We start from the raw sequence: 17,289 nt of genomic DNA on the forward strand, positions 1-17,289 counted from the left end.
AAAATGTCTGGTCCAACAACAAAAGTGATTCTTACTTTCCTTATGGGAATTAGGAAAAATGGAAATGTGGGCACATGTATGTCAATTTACAACCCCATCACCTTGGCATGACTACTGCGTATTATTCTTCTAGCCTTTTTAACATGCAACATAGAAATATACTTTAAAAATATCTAGATCGTTCTCTACATGGTGTTTTCAAACTTGCTTTTTTCAGGAATACTATTGTAAGCCTATCATGTCTTTAAATGCACAGACAATTTCAATCATCAGAGAGGCCTGTGGGTGTCTATCCGAAAGCCCAATTTGGCATGCCCTGTGTGTCTCATTTTATTGGACCATCCTGCACTAACCCCTCTACCAGAATGATGTAAAGAACACAAGACTCTCTGTTTGAAAACATGCACAGCTTTTCTAGGCTTGAAAATTAAACCATAAAAAGTTTACTGGAAAAAAAAAACCTTTAAAAAGCTCCTTAAAAACTCACACCATAATTGCTCCCCACCAAGCGTGGGCACTTGCTAGCTGCAAGTTGTGGCACTGTGACAAATGTAGCAAAACTGAAAGCGGGCTATACTAAGAGAAAGAAAAAGTCTTCCACTGGCCATCTGTGAAAATAAGGCATGTGGCCATTAAATGCAGAGGCTGTAAATATACACAAACTCCATGAAGCAAATGGCAAAAAAGGACTAAACTTCAAGCTCAAACAAATCAAAATGTTTAATGCATAGTTACCACTGCTGGACGAAAACAGCTCTGATCTTTGCAGTCTGCAAACTCGGCATGTATTTCAATTAAATACCCCCAAAAAGAAAAGAAAGAAAAAAGAAAGAAATGAAAAGACACAGAAGAAAACCATCTGGAACAAAAGGCTATAGACAGCCCATACTCAATTTCTAGAAACAAACAGCCCCTTTAACTTGCACCAGCCTGTCGAGAATGTCGATTGGAATTATTGAAAGGCTGACATATAGAGTGATGGATGGGTGATGACATAATACCTATTCGCCTTTTTGTCATGGTCTTTGAAAACTGGCTGCTCTGTGCTGATAATATTCACTAAGGGGTTTTCCTCTCCCCTCCTGTCCCATAAGAAGTGTTCCCTAGCTAAGACACTCAGAATTAAGAAGGTTTTATGAATGAAAAACAAAAGAAAAGAAAACCTAAGGATCAAATGCCAACTTGCACATAAAAAGCTGGTCTAGATTTCCTAATAATCAGTTGCCTAGAAAGCAGTTCCCTATCCATTTTATATAAATTTTCAGAGTAGAGAGCCTCTAATTATAAAAAAAAAGCAAGCATTCAACATCAGATTTTATGTATCTTTTAAAGTCATGGAATAATTAATATGCAAATGTAGAGATTAAAAAATAATACTTTTATAAAGAAATACTATTAATAATTTGTGTTACTGTAGTTTTTCCTAGACAAATTCCAACCAGCAGACTTAAAAGTTGGGGAGCTTTTTAAAAATCACACATGCGTGCTCACACACAACTTGGCGCCCCCCTCACCCCCGACCCCCAGGTAAAAAGCTCCTGCTTTGCCAGGGTGCGGTGATGATCTATCTCACTTCCTCGTGCAGGATTTACCTAACATGCCTTTCTCCTTCCTGATTTTTTTCCTCTAACCACTGAAATAGCTGGTTCTAATTTGACTTCTCTAATTCATTTTGACTAAAGGCAACATCTACAAAAGCCATCCATAAATCATTAATTAATTGTAGTATCTTCCACTGAACACAGACGCATGAGTTCCTTCACAGTCACTTTTTCAAAGCATAACCTGTAATTCACAATTCCTCACATGCCTTGTCCTTATCTAAGGGAAGGAGCATGTGTTAGATAATGCTGAACTAGATACACTGTGTCAGTTTCTGAAGAGTTAACACTGCTGGCCCCATCCATCAGATGGCCAGCGAAGCATCAGGAAAGAATGATGGATGTAAAATTATTACAGGCCTGCCATCCGATACACTTACTGCCATTTGTAACTAATGCTGGGACTGACACACTTTTTTTCATTATTAAACATCCACATTAAGTCAACATTGGCCACTGTCATTTCATGTTTGGCACTCCGTTAAAGGGAAAGAAATAAGTTGACAATAGCAGAAAAAGAGGAGGTTGTAATGGAAGTTTCCAAGTGCCAGGGTTATAAAAATTAACCTCTGTTTACAAATTAGTCCATATGATATTTGGAAAGGCTTCTCATGAGTATGACTGACAAGTGAAAGAGAAACTGCCATTGTTATTGAATAAAGTATTGTTTAAAATATATCTTTTATTTGCTAAATTTTCACCTTATTCTATGGAAATTTGCAATGAATGTTCACAGAACCTCAGAAGGAAAAGTAAGGCATTTTGCCAGGTATTATTATTTGGAGTAATAGATGAATTCATAGCATGGGTAGGGATTTAGATTTCAAGTACACTGTAGGCAATTAATGTTTGCTTGGTGGATAAATTCTCTACCTTAAAAAACAGATGCACACATCTGTAGGTTTATTTTTGTGAGTGGCATCAATTTTATATATGAAAGTAGGACCACAGTTGGCCTTAACATGTAGAAAGCATGTGTGAGAACACATATTCATTGGTTTAACCTGTCACCTAAGCAACGTTTTCATGTATGTGTGCGCACATGCTTATGTGCGACTTAATTCTTTACGGACCACAGGCAAGGTATGAGGCCCTGGGGACATGTAATGGCACAAGAGCAAAAGTAGTTAGATGACCACAAATATAATATAATGAAAACAAACAGGTTTTATAAAGAAAATGTTTGAGAGCTTTGATATTTTTATAATGCAGCTGTGGCTTTCAATGGCCTTTTCTTACTCAATAGCCATTCTGGTCCTTTTCTTCTCTGTCAACATACTCTTTGATCTTAAGATATCCCTTGCTCTCTAGGAGGATAAGGTCTCTAATTCTGTTCCAAAATTTCATTCCTGGTAAACTTAAGGCAAGTTCTCTTCCTTTGACCAGTAATTGTCTTAAAGGAATGCGTAGGACCCATTTCTACCCAAATGAGATGTTTGTGGAAGTCAGCTTCAGGGGTGCAGTGAAACATCTCTATGTGAATAACGTAAGAAACACTCCAATGTGAATGAAGGAGGGAGGAAAAACATCTCTATGCGAAAGAGGCCTGAAAAGAGCAAAGAGAAAACTCCTTCTCCTTCCTGAGCTGGCATGGTTGTAGGTAGAGCACCAGTTTATGACACTAAGGGAAAAACTAAGCGAATCACAGAGATTTCAACCCTGACATTGCTGAGCTGATAAACTAACACCATGAACTGCCCACTCCAGAACTTCATTATGTGTTAAAAATGAATCATTATTTGTTGAAGCTATTGTGTTTAGACTTCCTGATGCATGTAATGAAACACATGTCTACCAAATACCACAGCATAGGCATCATTCTCCTAGGTTAACTACATTGGGGGTGAGGGAAATAAGCAAGGAAATTTCTGGAAATTTCTGCACTATTTCAAGTGCATTGGGTTTCTATTATACTAGTACTGCCTAGTGGTATCAGGACAAAAACTGAGGACTTTATGATTCCCTCTTAACTATGGCTACCTTCAAACACAAGGTCAGAACCTGAGTATGCAGTTGATCATATGGTCAAGACTGTGCCAGGCGGGTGTTAATGAAGCAAAGCAGGTGGTTTTGACAAGCCAAATGTATGAGAGTCTTTCTGATTCTTTCTACCTGAGAAGATTTTTTATTCATCCATAACACTAATCTGTGAAGAGCTATGTGATAAAAGATAACATTATCCGAATATGCAATCAGGCTATAATTAACCTGAAATGACAATTATAAATAACACTGTGTCCCAGAGTTTCCAAGAAACCTGACATACACAGTTTTTGGGTATGTTGACACACTTCCAAGAAAAGTAAAAAATGAAAAATCTTTTAGAAGTCTTCAATTAAAATGTGTTTTAGTAAAAATGACTTTCATTATGTGTTTTGGTGCATATTACTAGAAAACATTTGTCCCTATCTTCACACCTCTAATTGTTTTTACTACCAATTACAGCTTTTCAGAATTACGACTCTCTACTTGGGACAACCATGTTGGTCATTTGAAATGTGGAGAAAAGTTTCTGTGTATAAGGTTTGCGTACTCAAGAAAACAGATCTGCACTGCAGATTCCAACTATCTGGGTCTCAGGTTGTGCTAATCACCTTTTGGACAGATGAGAGCGCCAGGCTGGATTTCTTCTCTTTTCCCCTTTCCTTTCTCCCAGATCCTTTCTTTTTTTCTTTTATCTCCCCCTCTCCTTACATCTCCCATACTTTCCGGGTTTTGGAATTTGGGAATATTGCTTTAGTGAGAGAAATGTCCTTTTGGGATTCAAATGGTATGATACAGTGCAGAAATTTACCATCTATTCTGTTTATGTCTTTCAAACGGAAGCAAAATTCCAAACCAACTACTCATCTACCTACGCTTTGGCCATGGATAAAGCCAGGCAAATATAAAAATCTATTAAAAAGGTAGGTATTAGGAAATTAACAACGGGATGGCAAAGTGATGTCACTTTATGTGGAAGAATAAGCAGCCACCTTTGTCAACTCAGGTACAGAATTGATCTGATATACCAAAGAAAATGGGTGGGGCCTTTATTCACTTCCTATAAGTAGGCTCACAAACATAAAGGTGCCATGACTGACAGTCAAAATAATAATTTGATTTAAACCATATACGTCATAAAGGCAGAGAACATACTTTCTTGTTCAAGTACATAATACCACCCCCCCATACACAGCAGGTATTAATTAAAGAACATAAATTTGACATTATCGCATTCCCAGGAGTTGCACATAGATCAATCATTAATATTGTAGAAATGACAAGGAAGCTAGTTCAATAGGAAAGGGCAAGCACAGTTAATACCTGCTTCTCAGGAGAGCTTCAAAAATCACACTTTCACTGTCAGGTACCAAGAAGTCATTCAGAATCGTCTGCTGAAAATATTTACTTACACCTTACAAAAGTTTGCCATGCTATTATAATAATGGAACTGTTTCACTTTCCTATTTTAAGATTTTCACTTAAAAAAAAACATAAAAATACAAGACTGTTGCTGATGACATAACTCAGTCGCACTGAAAGGGCACGGTGAAGAGATCTGGGAAGGACAACATTCTTGGGACTGGAGATATCTTAATTGGCCAACAGATTTTGGCAGGTATTACTTCAAAAACAGATTTCTAAAAAGTTCTAATTCTACAAAAGAGAAAGGAACACTGAAGGCAGTAGCTTTCAACAAGAGGCAACTCTCACTACTGCAGCGCAAATAGAGAAGGTGCTAATCAGAGAGATAAAGTATGCTTGGAACAAGTGGAACAAGAAGTGGAAATAAAGTTCCCTAACAATGGACAACTATGGAGTAAAGTGAATGCAGATGGCTCCACTCCTGTTACTTAATCAAAAGGCTGAGCAGAGTCACTGGAGCCGGCATAAAGTCATGTGTTAGAACAACAGCTGATCTGTATTAGGGAAGATTAACTCGCAGTGCCATGGTGGAGGGCCCAGGATTATTTTATGTACTTCCATTGCCTTACAAGCCGTCAGCACAATTATTGCCCTCCGATCTGAATGACTGATCTGTAACCACAGCTAAACAGCATGCTGCTTAGGGGCCTAGGAGCTTCATGAAGATGAATTTCCATACCATCAAAGTGCTTTTAATGGGCTCCCTGATCCAACCACAAGGCCTGTTTTGCAAGTATATAGAACTCAGGATGAAGGCTTCCTGTCCAAAAGGATTTGGTCGGTTGTCACTTGACAATTCCCAGCCAGCACAGGGGAGGAGAGGGGGGAGATAGGTAGAGTTGTCTCTGCTTTGGAGGATTAAAAAAAAAAAAAGGGTACAGATGCTTGCTGAATTCAACCAACTGCTGTATCCACAGCTGAATTCAATGCGCTTAACAAATAACGGCAATTTAGCTATGCTTGCGAGGAATAGCTTGAGTCACTTCGCATTAGCATCTGGCTGAGTGTTAAACTCATTTCTACATGGGGAGCAGAGAAAAGGAATTTCTGTTCAAGCATCCTTTCAAGAATGTTTAAATATTTGAATATAAATTCCTTCATGCTTGCTATCATTCCTTCTTAGAGCTGTCACGTTGCTTTTCCCCCTTCCCTTCTGGTGCTTAGCTAGAAAAATTTTGTGCCCTTCTTGCTGCACCAATGTCGCTCTTGTTATGTTGTGTGACTGCAAGGGATGTGTACCTAACCATGCTTTGCTCTCCCCTCCAGGAACAGAGCAGAATTAAAATCATTTCCCCATCCTTTTGACCCATGTTTGGACCAGAGGAAAAGTACAGTTGTGACAGGATCACACATATATTTCACTTTCGCTATGCAGATTGTAAGCTTAGAGATTGCACATCAAATTCCATATAAAACCTGGGAAACCAGAAAGCTATCAAATTAACAATCTGCTCATTCTGGACAATACTGTTTGACTCACAAGCTTCCCATGACGGTTAACTTTCAAGTTGCTGCTAAGTAGCTGATCTTTTTTTTTTTCCTCTTATTTACCATGTCTCTTTAGCTATAGAATTGTCAAAAGGAGACTCGGTAATATTTTAAAATTTCAATTCAAAATAAATCACATATTAACAACATAAGTACATCTCTCTGAGCATTCTGTAATAACATAATATTTTTCTGAATAAAATACCATGCAGCTTAGACACAAGAATTTGAAATTAATGTATCTCAGATGAGTTCAGAAGTTTCACTGGGCTTAGGCATAACAACAATGTCCAAGTTTTAAAAAGCACATTTTGTTTTATAATAAAGTCAGAATTTCTAACTGTGTGGTCATCTAAAACTTGACCGTGCTTTGCAGTGGAAACATATTATGACAAGCTCAGGATCCTAGTTACTTAGACTGTGAGCGTGGGTATCATCCAAGCTTATGCTGATTAAAGAAGATTCAGGATTTTCAAATCCAGCTCATCCCCAAATACAAGTTAAGCATCTCTGTAGAGCAAAACTTTCACTCAGACTCAAATATTTCAAATGCCATTCCATTTTAATGCAAACAGATGGCAGACAGGGGGATATTAATTGTCAATAAAGTTTGGACATGGATAGAAGAGAATTATAACTCTTCTCATTTGCAGATGGTTTTGATTAGGATGGGCATGGAGATTTTTCTGTATTGACAGAGCGGGGGGAAAAGGAGGGAGAGGCATCATTCTGAGGATGGTGAGGTGAGAAAACAAAGGAGAAAAGCTTTCAGGCAACGGAAGTAGTTTTGGAAAGTCAGATCTTTTATGAACTAACCTTTTCTGTCCGGCAGTTATTGAGACCTAGACTGTTCACAACAGCCACCTTCCCATCAAGCACCTGTTGCTCCCGCCGAAGCTGCTCCTTCATCTGCCGAGCTTCTTGGATTGCCTTGGTGACAGCATCATGGTCATTTAAATAACCTGAAGGTGTGACAGAACAAAGGCTATGTTTTGTATAAAGGCATGGAGAGCTTAACCTTTAACCATAAAAACCACGTCCTTTTTGCGTAATGGCTAGTGTCTGGCACATAATAGTTTTTCAGTGTCATTTGTCTACGACGAATGAACGAATGAGTAATTGATAATGACTGATTCACACAGTCATACGTGAACATGCTGCCAAGTACCTGTAATGCATACACAGTATTTAAGTGAAATATAGTTTTTTCTACATGCTTGGAAAGTTCACAATATAATTTTTAAGTAAACTTTCAGTTATCTGAATGTTTTGTAGTGCCCAAATAAAACCTATCTTTGATACTTGTTTTCATGTAAGGATCATACTGCAGGATATGGGTATTGATGATTATCACTCTAATTACCGACATTCTCACAGTGTTAGAAAGGTCAGTTTAGAGTTTGTACATAGCACTATTAGCTGTGTTATGTACAGAAGGAATAAATCATTATTAACTAAGTGAAAGGAGATCATCCCCTCACCGCCCCCCCCCCCATTGATGGTGAAATAAACCACAGGTGGCAGTGATTTGCTATGGATACAAACTTATAAGAGGCTAAATTTCAAGCATGGAATGTAACCAAATACCTGTGAATTGTACGATCAGAAATTGTGGCTACTGAAAACTACACTCACATTTAATTCACACTTTTCATAAGATGGTCAAATGACCAACTTGTCTATAGCTCCATAATCCAAAATTAGTTAAAAGAAAAAAAAAACAAAAACAAAGAAAAGAAAAATTGCCAAAATAATTTCTTTTAAAGAAGAGGTTTGAGGAGCAAAACTAATTTTTACCTTAATGTTCACACTGGTCACTTATTTATTTGATGCACATTATTATGATAATCTGCACGACTTTAGGGTAGAATACCGATGGGAAAACACTGTTTTGTAAATATTGAAAGGGAAGCTAATATATCATCTTTCACTCTCCCTATCTTTTAACTAGGGCATAAAATGGCATAAACTGAATCTATAATATGAAATTGCCCAGAAAAGGGACTTGTTTGTGACATGAGGCTAAATCTAACCAGATCCATTGGTGAATTGTGACAGATGGAGGGACTGTGAGACAGAAGGCAGGCACTAATCACACATAAAATGACCGGCTTGCCTCAACATGTTCCATGGATTCCAGCAAACTTTACACCCTAATCCATTTTTAGAACAAAAAACATCTGGGCCATAAATCCTCTAATCTGCCAAAACACGCTATTAAATCCCATGATTTGTTGAAAAACACTAAGATTAAAGAAAGGAAATATAAAATGGCTAACTGCCGTGTTAGGAAAGTGTTATTAATACTCTTTCTTTGTCTCAATTATGAATGTTCTGGTACTAAAGAGCCTTGTCTAATCATGTCAGATTACACATCCTCATCGTATTGCTAGACTCTTCTATCTGATCTGCTGATTGCCAAAAAACATAGAATACTTTCTTGCTGCTTAAACATTCTATTGAAGAAGCTGATGTCAGATTAGTGCAGTGCTTCAGTGCAGGAAGGTTTCTAAATGATCCATGCTTTCCCCCCACCCCCATGCTATGCACAGACTAGACCTCATCCTCTGATCTCCTTGAGGCAAAAAGATAAGTTAGTTCCAGTGTAGGCGACAGAAAGGGGAGCCTTGAAAGCTACTATATGTTTTGCTTTTCAGAGCTAAATTCATTGGAACTTATTCAAAGAACAAAACCTCATTGCTCATTATAAATGCTCAAAATACAAAACCTCATTGCTCAATATAAATTATAAATAAACACATTATAAATTGTAAACAACAATTTAGACCCAGGTCAAGCCTTTAGGGTTAGTGTTTACTTTAAATTATGGTTGTTTTTAACCTTATATTATCCTCAACATCCTGTCTTGGTTCTCTTGAACAACTTTCTTAATATATTATTCTTGAACTTATTCTGTTCATGAACACTACTACTCTAGAAAGAAATACGGCTCTTAGATGACAGTGGTGGTCTCAGTATATGTTCATTTGGTGAAAGATCTGAAGACGATCAGCCTGATTTTCCTATCCTCTAACCCCTGTTTATGTACAACCTGGCATCATGCAGTCTATTTAGCTTCTCCAGAGCACAAGTACATTTTGAAATTGTTTGGCACATGGCGTTGAATAAAAGTATGAATTCTTTATGTTTTTTGGGTGCTGCCAAAATAACATTGTGCAGAAAAAATGATTAATATAGATGCAAAAGGGATGCAAATTATATGGAGGTGAATAACTGACACACATATGTTCCGTAATGTCTATTTCCAGTTTGAGGTGTGTATTCCTATGCAGGTGGAAATGGGCATCCACTTTAAAAGAAACATTCCTGCTTTTAGAGACTTTGGAGTATTACCTAAAATGCTATATGAAATCTAACATTTGTATCTGCTGTGTTAAATCTTAAAGGCATTTTATACATCACAGAGTTGAATCATAGCAGGGTCGCTTGCTGCTTCTTTACATTTTGTTCTCGTCACAGTCACCAAATTATCAATCTTGCCGATTCCCTCTCTCTTGGCAAATGGCCTCCCCTCTGATTTTGGAAACACCAGTATAAGGCTGAGCTCTCACCTTCCTGCCCCACCCATACCGTGACTCCTACCCATGCTCGCTTCAAATCTGTCTCCCTTTCTGCCCACTGCCTCCTCCTGCTTCAGTGAAAATGTTGCCTCTACCTTCATTCAAGGCAAACCCCCGAAGCTCGTGTTCTAGATTTCTATACTTCACCATTGGTCATTCTCTTTCACATTTCTGTCACCTGTATCTGAACTTCTCCACCGTCTCTAACCACTTCAACTTGTAAGTACTTCATTTTCTCCACCTGAGACAAAGCAAATAAAGTCTCTCTCAACTTTGTGCTGCCTTCTATTTCCAACTCTCTCTCTCTCTTTACCTTCTAAGATTCTTACCACACTCCCCATTCCTTCCTCACTCTTCCATTTCTGCTACAAGCTTGTTTCAGCTTCCTTGCTTTTTTAAACAGCCAAATCCAAGGGACATTAGCCATGCCTTGCAGAATGACAGCACTGACAATCCCCTCATTCTAGAAAGTCCTTTCTTCCTTGTTTCTTATCACAGCGCAGGATCCCCTTTCCTCTCTGACTTCTCCATCTTTATATCCTTGCCTGGGATCTGTTCTTCATCTCTCCTTTGATTTGGTCCAAGGTTACAATTTTCAGAAAAAGTTTGCATTTTGGAGTTGGATAAGCCTGAACGGAAATCCTAACTTTGCCACTTACAAGCTATATAAATTGTACATGCTGTTTACCCTTTTAAGTCTCAATTATGTTATTGGTTAAATGGCGATAACACCTAGAGACTAGATAATATAAATTTGTGAAGAGTAAATGAGTTAATACAGTCTTGCATAATGGTCCATGAGAGTTACTCACTGTCAGTTTATTTACAAAATGGCATAGTGAAATGGGCAGGATTTGGGCATTGGATTCAGAAGGATCTGGGTTTGGAAAGTGTGACATTTGCCAAATAGAACACTTGATGTCATTGGATTTCCATTTCCATTAACTGTAAGATGAAGGTAAGATTGATGGGAGAATTAAATGAAATTACACATTTTGTGAAGGAGTAGATAACATTTGGTACCTGAGGAGGCAGTAAAAAATGTTAATTCCTGTCTTTTTCTTTTCTCTTACATTTTCTCTATATGCTCACCCTCAGCAGTCTTATTGTATGACATTGACAATAATGATAAAATCTGTGAAGGGATATCATTTCTTGTTGGTCCAGAGTTTCAAGGAAAAGGTGTCATGCCATCAGAGTCCAAAATGCCCCAAATGATCACTTGATACATTTTATTTTGCCTTAATTATATATTTAGGCACCAACTTCATCGTAAGATAGGATCAGAAGGAGGGTATGTACTTAGGAGAGGTTTGGCGAGCCTCAATCTTAGGAGGGAAGTGGGAAAGTAAAGGTCAACATGACTTCCAGTTAATACTCAAATGAGATTTGGGAAATGTAGGTTAGGGATCATTAATGTAAAACGTTTGTGAGATCCTGTAACCTTATTAAATTCACCAGTTTGGTTTTTTATGCCTTGGTGTTTCTTCTTAATCACTACCAACAAAATTCTCAAAATTAAAAAGGCCCCTTTTATATATTTTCAGAGGCAGAAAAAAAAATGGGGAGGCCTGGAAATAACCTGTGTTATTTCATGTAATTCTTCCATCAACCTTACATTTGTTCCATTACAAAAATGGTAAATGGTATAATATGACATCTATTTAAAGTTTATATTTTTAAAGTGGTTTATTGTTATTAAATTCCATGGTCAGCTTCACTTAGGAAACACATGAACAATCTTAGGATAAAATCAAAACAGAAAGAGTATGGGCTGCTCCACAAGGAAAGAAGCTGTTGAAAGGTAGAAGGAAAAACAGAAAACCACTTGTAACAGGTTGAATTGTGTTTCTCCAAAAAGGTATGTCTGTGTCCTAACCCTGGTGTTTGTAAACATGACCTCATTTGGAAATAGAGTCTTTGCAGATGTACTTATATTGAGGATCTTGAAATGAGATCACCCTGGATGTCAGGTGGGTCTTAAAGGAGAGAGATCTGATACTGAGACAACGGGGAGAAGGCCATGTGAATATGGAGGCAGAGTCTGGAATTATGCACCTATAAGCCAAGAACACCAAGGACTACCAGAAGCTACAAGGAACTAGGAACTCAAGGCTCTCCCTGAGAGCCTCCAGCAGGAACTAACCCTGCTGACACCACTTTGGATTTTTAGCCTCCACATAGTGAAAGAATAGATTTCCAGTTTAAGCGACCCGGTTTATGGTAACTTGTTGTGGCAGCCTTTGAAACCAAATACCACAATTGGTCTGAATGCACTCTAAAAGTCAAGGGTGATCCCAAGTACTATAAAATATCTGCTACCTACCTCAAATCCTTCCTGATTTTTAAATACACATACCAAGCTTAAATACACATACACATATGTTTAAATACACATACCAAGCTTCTCTACTTGTCTGTCTCATGAGGATCTGAAAAGCAGCATAGAATTCATTGTCTTCCCACTGCCTCAGCCTGTTTTTTCTACATTCTTTATCCCTTTCCAGTGGCCCATTCAGTCACCTGAGGGATCTCCTTTACCCCATATATATAACAGGCAACCAAGCTGTGACAGTCATGCCTCCTCCTCAGCTCTCAAATGTGTGTCTTCTCCATCATGATGGTCACGGCTTTCACTAAAGGCACCTCATCTCTCACCTGGGCTAATGCCTTAAACTCTTAACTGGTTTCCCTATCTTCGGGCTTACACTCCTTGAATCTATCTTCTTTATCTGCTTCCAGATAAAGCATTCCAAAATATCCTCCCAAAGGAATCTGGATCATGTCACTTTACCTGATTAAAAACCCATCTCTTGGTACCTTGGTGCTTAAAGGAGCATTTCATAAGATGATGAGATGTAATATTCTGTGAAAAAATAATTCCATGTTCAAATAAGTGTGGGAAATACTAAATTAAAGTGAAAAAAGGTTTCTTCATTGCACAAATTCCCAAGATCGTGATAATGTTAATGTGCGCTGTGAATCTTCCAGAGATAACAAAAGTATGCAGCTTTTCCCAAATACACTGGAACAAGACACCCTGTAATGTTCCCCCCAAAATGTCATTCTGGGATAAATTCCAAACACTTTACAATGGCCTAAAAGTCTCCTCATGATATCAATTCTGCTTATCTTTCCTGCGTCACTTCCTGCTGGTCTCTCAAGAGTTCTGTGTTTAAGCAGCACAGGACTATTTCCTCTTCCAAGCACTGGCCTCTGTCTCCCAAGCGTTTCTCTTTTGCTGAAATACTCTGTTTTTTTGGTGTGTTTGGGACTTTATTCAGATGTCGCCCCTTCTGTAATGACTTTCCTGATATACCCCAGGCATGCTCCTTGTCAACATTAGAACTTCTCATCTATATGCTCTTTCAAAAACGTATATATGCTTTTACAGTCACATTGCCTTCCATTTGTCTAAGTTTGTCTTTCACACCAGTCTATGAACTACTTGAGGGCATTTTTAAATTTTCAGTCTTTTATTCCTTTGGCCTATGGCAGGGTCTATTGAAGGAACAAATGCATATTTCTAAGTCGAAAGTATCTACCTTTGCAATTCCAGGGTGATTATTTATGTCATCACATCAATGGAAGCCTGTACCACATGACACATATTTATTAAATCCATGGATTTAACAGATGCTATGAAGGCAATACAAAATCTTATTTACTACATATTTATTTTACATAGGGCTTTTCAGCTGTAAGTAAAAGCAAGGCACATGTGTTTCAAGTTATTTTTAACAAATACTAATTTTTTTCTCAATTGTTGAGGTCACTTATCATCATCAAACTTTTGGCACCCTGATATGTAGCCATTTCTTCATCTGTGAAAACTCACAAGAATTAATTAGATTATAAATGTGAAAGCAATTTGTAAATTGTAAAGTGTTATGCAAATGTTAATTGCCAGATGTTGAATAATACCCTCAACTTCCTAAAAATCCAATGGCTTTCAATTAAACTATTATAATATTTTTGTTTAATAACCTACCCTCATAGCAGTTTTTCTCATTAAAATTGTAAACTACTGAAATTTCAAGGTAATGTTCTCCTTCGAACTTGAAAACATTTCTCTTCATCTTATTGACTCAATGTGAGTCTACTACTTTTGCTCAGTGAAGTTTTACTTTTCAAGTGTTAATGCCTCTGAGGAATAAAGGGTAAGGACTAAAACATCCTAATATCTTCCAAAGACTTAAAGAACAAGACTGTAGGCATCTAAAGCCTCTCAGACTTCCATCTGCTCATCATCCTGCCAATCATATCACATAGAGAAGATATTTGATTTCCATTTATTGGATGAGAGGATAGAGAAAGGACTGAGAAGAGCATCTAATGCGGAAAGGCTATCCATAGGCTGAAAAGAGAGCAAGCCAGCCAGAGACCATGATCCTATGGCCCTGACCTCCACTGGCTGTGAGTTTGGGCACATTACTTGGTCTTCATGTACAGTTGTTTCCTTGAAATTAAAATGGAAGAAATAAACACAGGGTCACAGAACTGTCTACACTGTGACAGGAACTCACTTAGAATTCCTGGGTAAGCACTTAGCCTCCATAAGCGCTGGTTCTTTATCTGTAAAATAACAAGTTTTGACTAGATGGTATGGATATCTGCTCTATCTATTTAAGGGTCTATAATTCTAAAATCAGCATAAGTGAGAAATAGATTAAAATGCCTTGAAAAATGTTAGAAGTATTATACATATGTACAACATAGGTGAAAAAGGCCAATAGAAGAAAGATAATATTTGGTCACAAGATTCTAAACTTATCCATCATTCCTCTGACCTATTCATACCTTTTAAGGATCCCCTTTCTTTTGGAGCAACCTATCCTTCGTGTACCATACCAAAGGTGTTCTTACAGAGTACACTATAAGATTGGTTTCCAACCTCAAAAACTCACTTTCTCTATTTGAAGCTAATAGATATATAGCAAAGAGCCCATGTCATTAACGGTAACTTGTTACTTTTAGTTCACAGTTTTCCTTGGTTTATTAATGGCATCATACATTAATTCTTCTTTCAGGGGTGACCTTTACAACACTGTTAATGCTCACAGCTTTTATCCAATGACATTATTACTCATTACAGTTCAGCTTTCAACATCTGCATTTGCTGAAAAGAGAAAAGTAAATTGTAGTGGCCTCAAACCCTTGGAAAATATGAGAGATGTGTACGTGGTGAAAGGATTTTTAAGGGAAAAAAAGTAAGAGAAGTTTTAGTAGTGGAGAAAGTCAAATGATAAATGTCATTGAATACATTCTTGCCTTTTTTTGGTCACACTTAATCCCTGGAATGCTGAAGTAAAAAAAAAAAAAATCCTTACATGATAAAAATGCAAATCTATTAGTTATTTTGTTAGTTAAATATTCTACTTCTAGCAACATTACAAAAGTAGATCATAGACCAGCGTTGTGATATTTATAAGCATCGTGTCTACTATGGAAGTGAATCATTCCTGCCAAATAAAATATTTTTTCTCTTACATACTTAGGACATGAAAGCAAACCTTATCTTGGAGTCCATTTAAGATGTTGAGCAGAGTAACTGAGTTAAACCATAACAGAATGGTTCATAATGATAAAAAGCACATGTGAACCCCAAACCTTTTTTAAACTCTCAAAATTAAAGTTTTCATAGTTTCTCTTGTCACTGCTGCCCCACTGCCCCAGACTGGCTTCCTCTTGGCAAATAATCAGGAATTCTACTTTGTGGAAATTGAAGCATTTGAAATATATTCCTTCAGCCTTCTTTCTGTCCATCCCACAACTTCTCTGTAACTTTCCCTTTTTTCCTTCGTTTCGTTCAGTCTCAGATAAAGGAAGGGCTTTGCTCCTTTCCAAGGTTAATCCTTTCTCATGATCTCTTCCATCATCATCCGTGTTCTCTTTCATATCTTTATCTCTCTCTGACTCTTCTTCCCCTTGACTTTATATATATATTGTCATATATATATATGAACCACTGTCCCATTTTAAAACCTGTCTCGACTCATTCTTCTTAAAATATTCACTTCTCAATGGCAAGCTTACAAAAAGACTGGTCTATATATCAACTGCATTTTCTTTCCTCATTGTCTTTGAAATCATTGTAATTGAAATTCTCCTAAGGCATTCTCCAAAAGCTTCTCCATTAGAGTTTACCTCTCCATGAGCTCTAGCTAAATCATAGGGCTTTTCTTTTTCATGTGTTTTTTTTAACTTTTCTGCCAAATGGGTGACCATTAAATACCCCTCCTTTCTGAAACTTTCATTTTTCCTAGGCTAGCATTTTCCTATCTTTATTCTTATTCTAAGACATTCACTTGCTCTTTATCAGTTTTCCCCCTAAAGAAGAATGATGGTTTTAAAATGTGTCCAACAATACTTTGATATTGCTTCCTTCAGAGCTGGACCTTAATACCGTTTCCCTTGAGTTGGGCTGCATTTGTGATTCTCCTATAGTGAAAAGAATAAAATAGACTGGACGGTGTGTGACTTTCAAGACTAGGTTTATAAAAGGCACTATGGCTTTCTCTCTGCTCTCCATCACCCACACTGGGGAAAGTTGGTTTCCATGCGATGAGCAGCCCTTTGAAAAGACTCAACAAGGTAGAGAACGGACCTACCAGCTAACAACCATGTGAGTCAGACATCTTGACAAAGGAGCATCTATCCCTAGTAAAGCCCATATAGATGATTGCCGCCCTGCCTAACATCTTGACTGCAACCATGAGGCCTTAACCCAGAACCACTGAGCTAAGTTGCTTCCAAATTCTGACCCCTAGAACCTGTGAGATAATGCATGTTGGTTATGTTAAGCTGCTGAGTTTTGGGTTAATTTGGTATTCAGTAATAGATAACTAATACAGTAGGTGATACCTAGGATTCTTTAGCCCATTTCTCTTTTTACTATATATACTCTTTGTTGGTGAACAACTTCTTTTTTAGGGATGCATATATCTTTTCAAATTAGTGCTTTCATTTTATTTTGTTATTTTAATCCTAGTATAGCTATAATACATTAGTTTCAATACAGTAATTTAATAATTCTGTGCTTGGTTTCAATATAATGATTTAGTAACTCTATACATTACGCTGTGCTCGTTGTCATAAGTGTACTCTTAATCCCCTTATACCATATATAATTCTACATCTAAAATGCTAGCACCCCTTCACATATCAGAAATATTTATAGTTTCCTCCTGAATATGTATACCTAAATGGCT

At 37.4% G+C, this 17,289-nt stretch overlaps 1 protein-coding gene across 47 annotated transcripts in view; it reads right to left on the reverse strand.

Annotated features, from left to right (window-relative positions):
- SOX5 (SRY-box transcription factor 5) overlaps window positions 1-17,289 on the reverse strand; it is a 1,008,244-nt gene that overhangs the window by 25,771 nt on the left and 965,184 nt on the right. For all 47 annotated transcript variants that reach the window (XM_053225987.1, XM_027035741.2, XM_053225993.1 and 44 more), the window contains one exon: window positions 7,314-7,459. In XM_053225987.1, coding sequence (XP_053081962.1) covers window positions 7,314-7,459 — 146 coding nt within the window. The remainder of the gene's footprint in view (window positions 1-7,313; window positions 7,460-17,289) is intronic.

Source organism: Acinonyx jubatus, chromosome B4, assembly GCF_027475565.1.
Source record: "Acinonyx jubatus isolate Ajub_Pintada_27869175 chromosome B4, VMU_Ajub_asm_v1.0, whole genome shotgun sequence".
In the NCBI taxonomy this organism is placed as follows: domain Eukaryota; kingdom Metazoa; phylum Chordata; class Mammalia; order Carnivora; family Felidae; genus Acinonyx; species Acinonyx jubatus.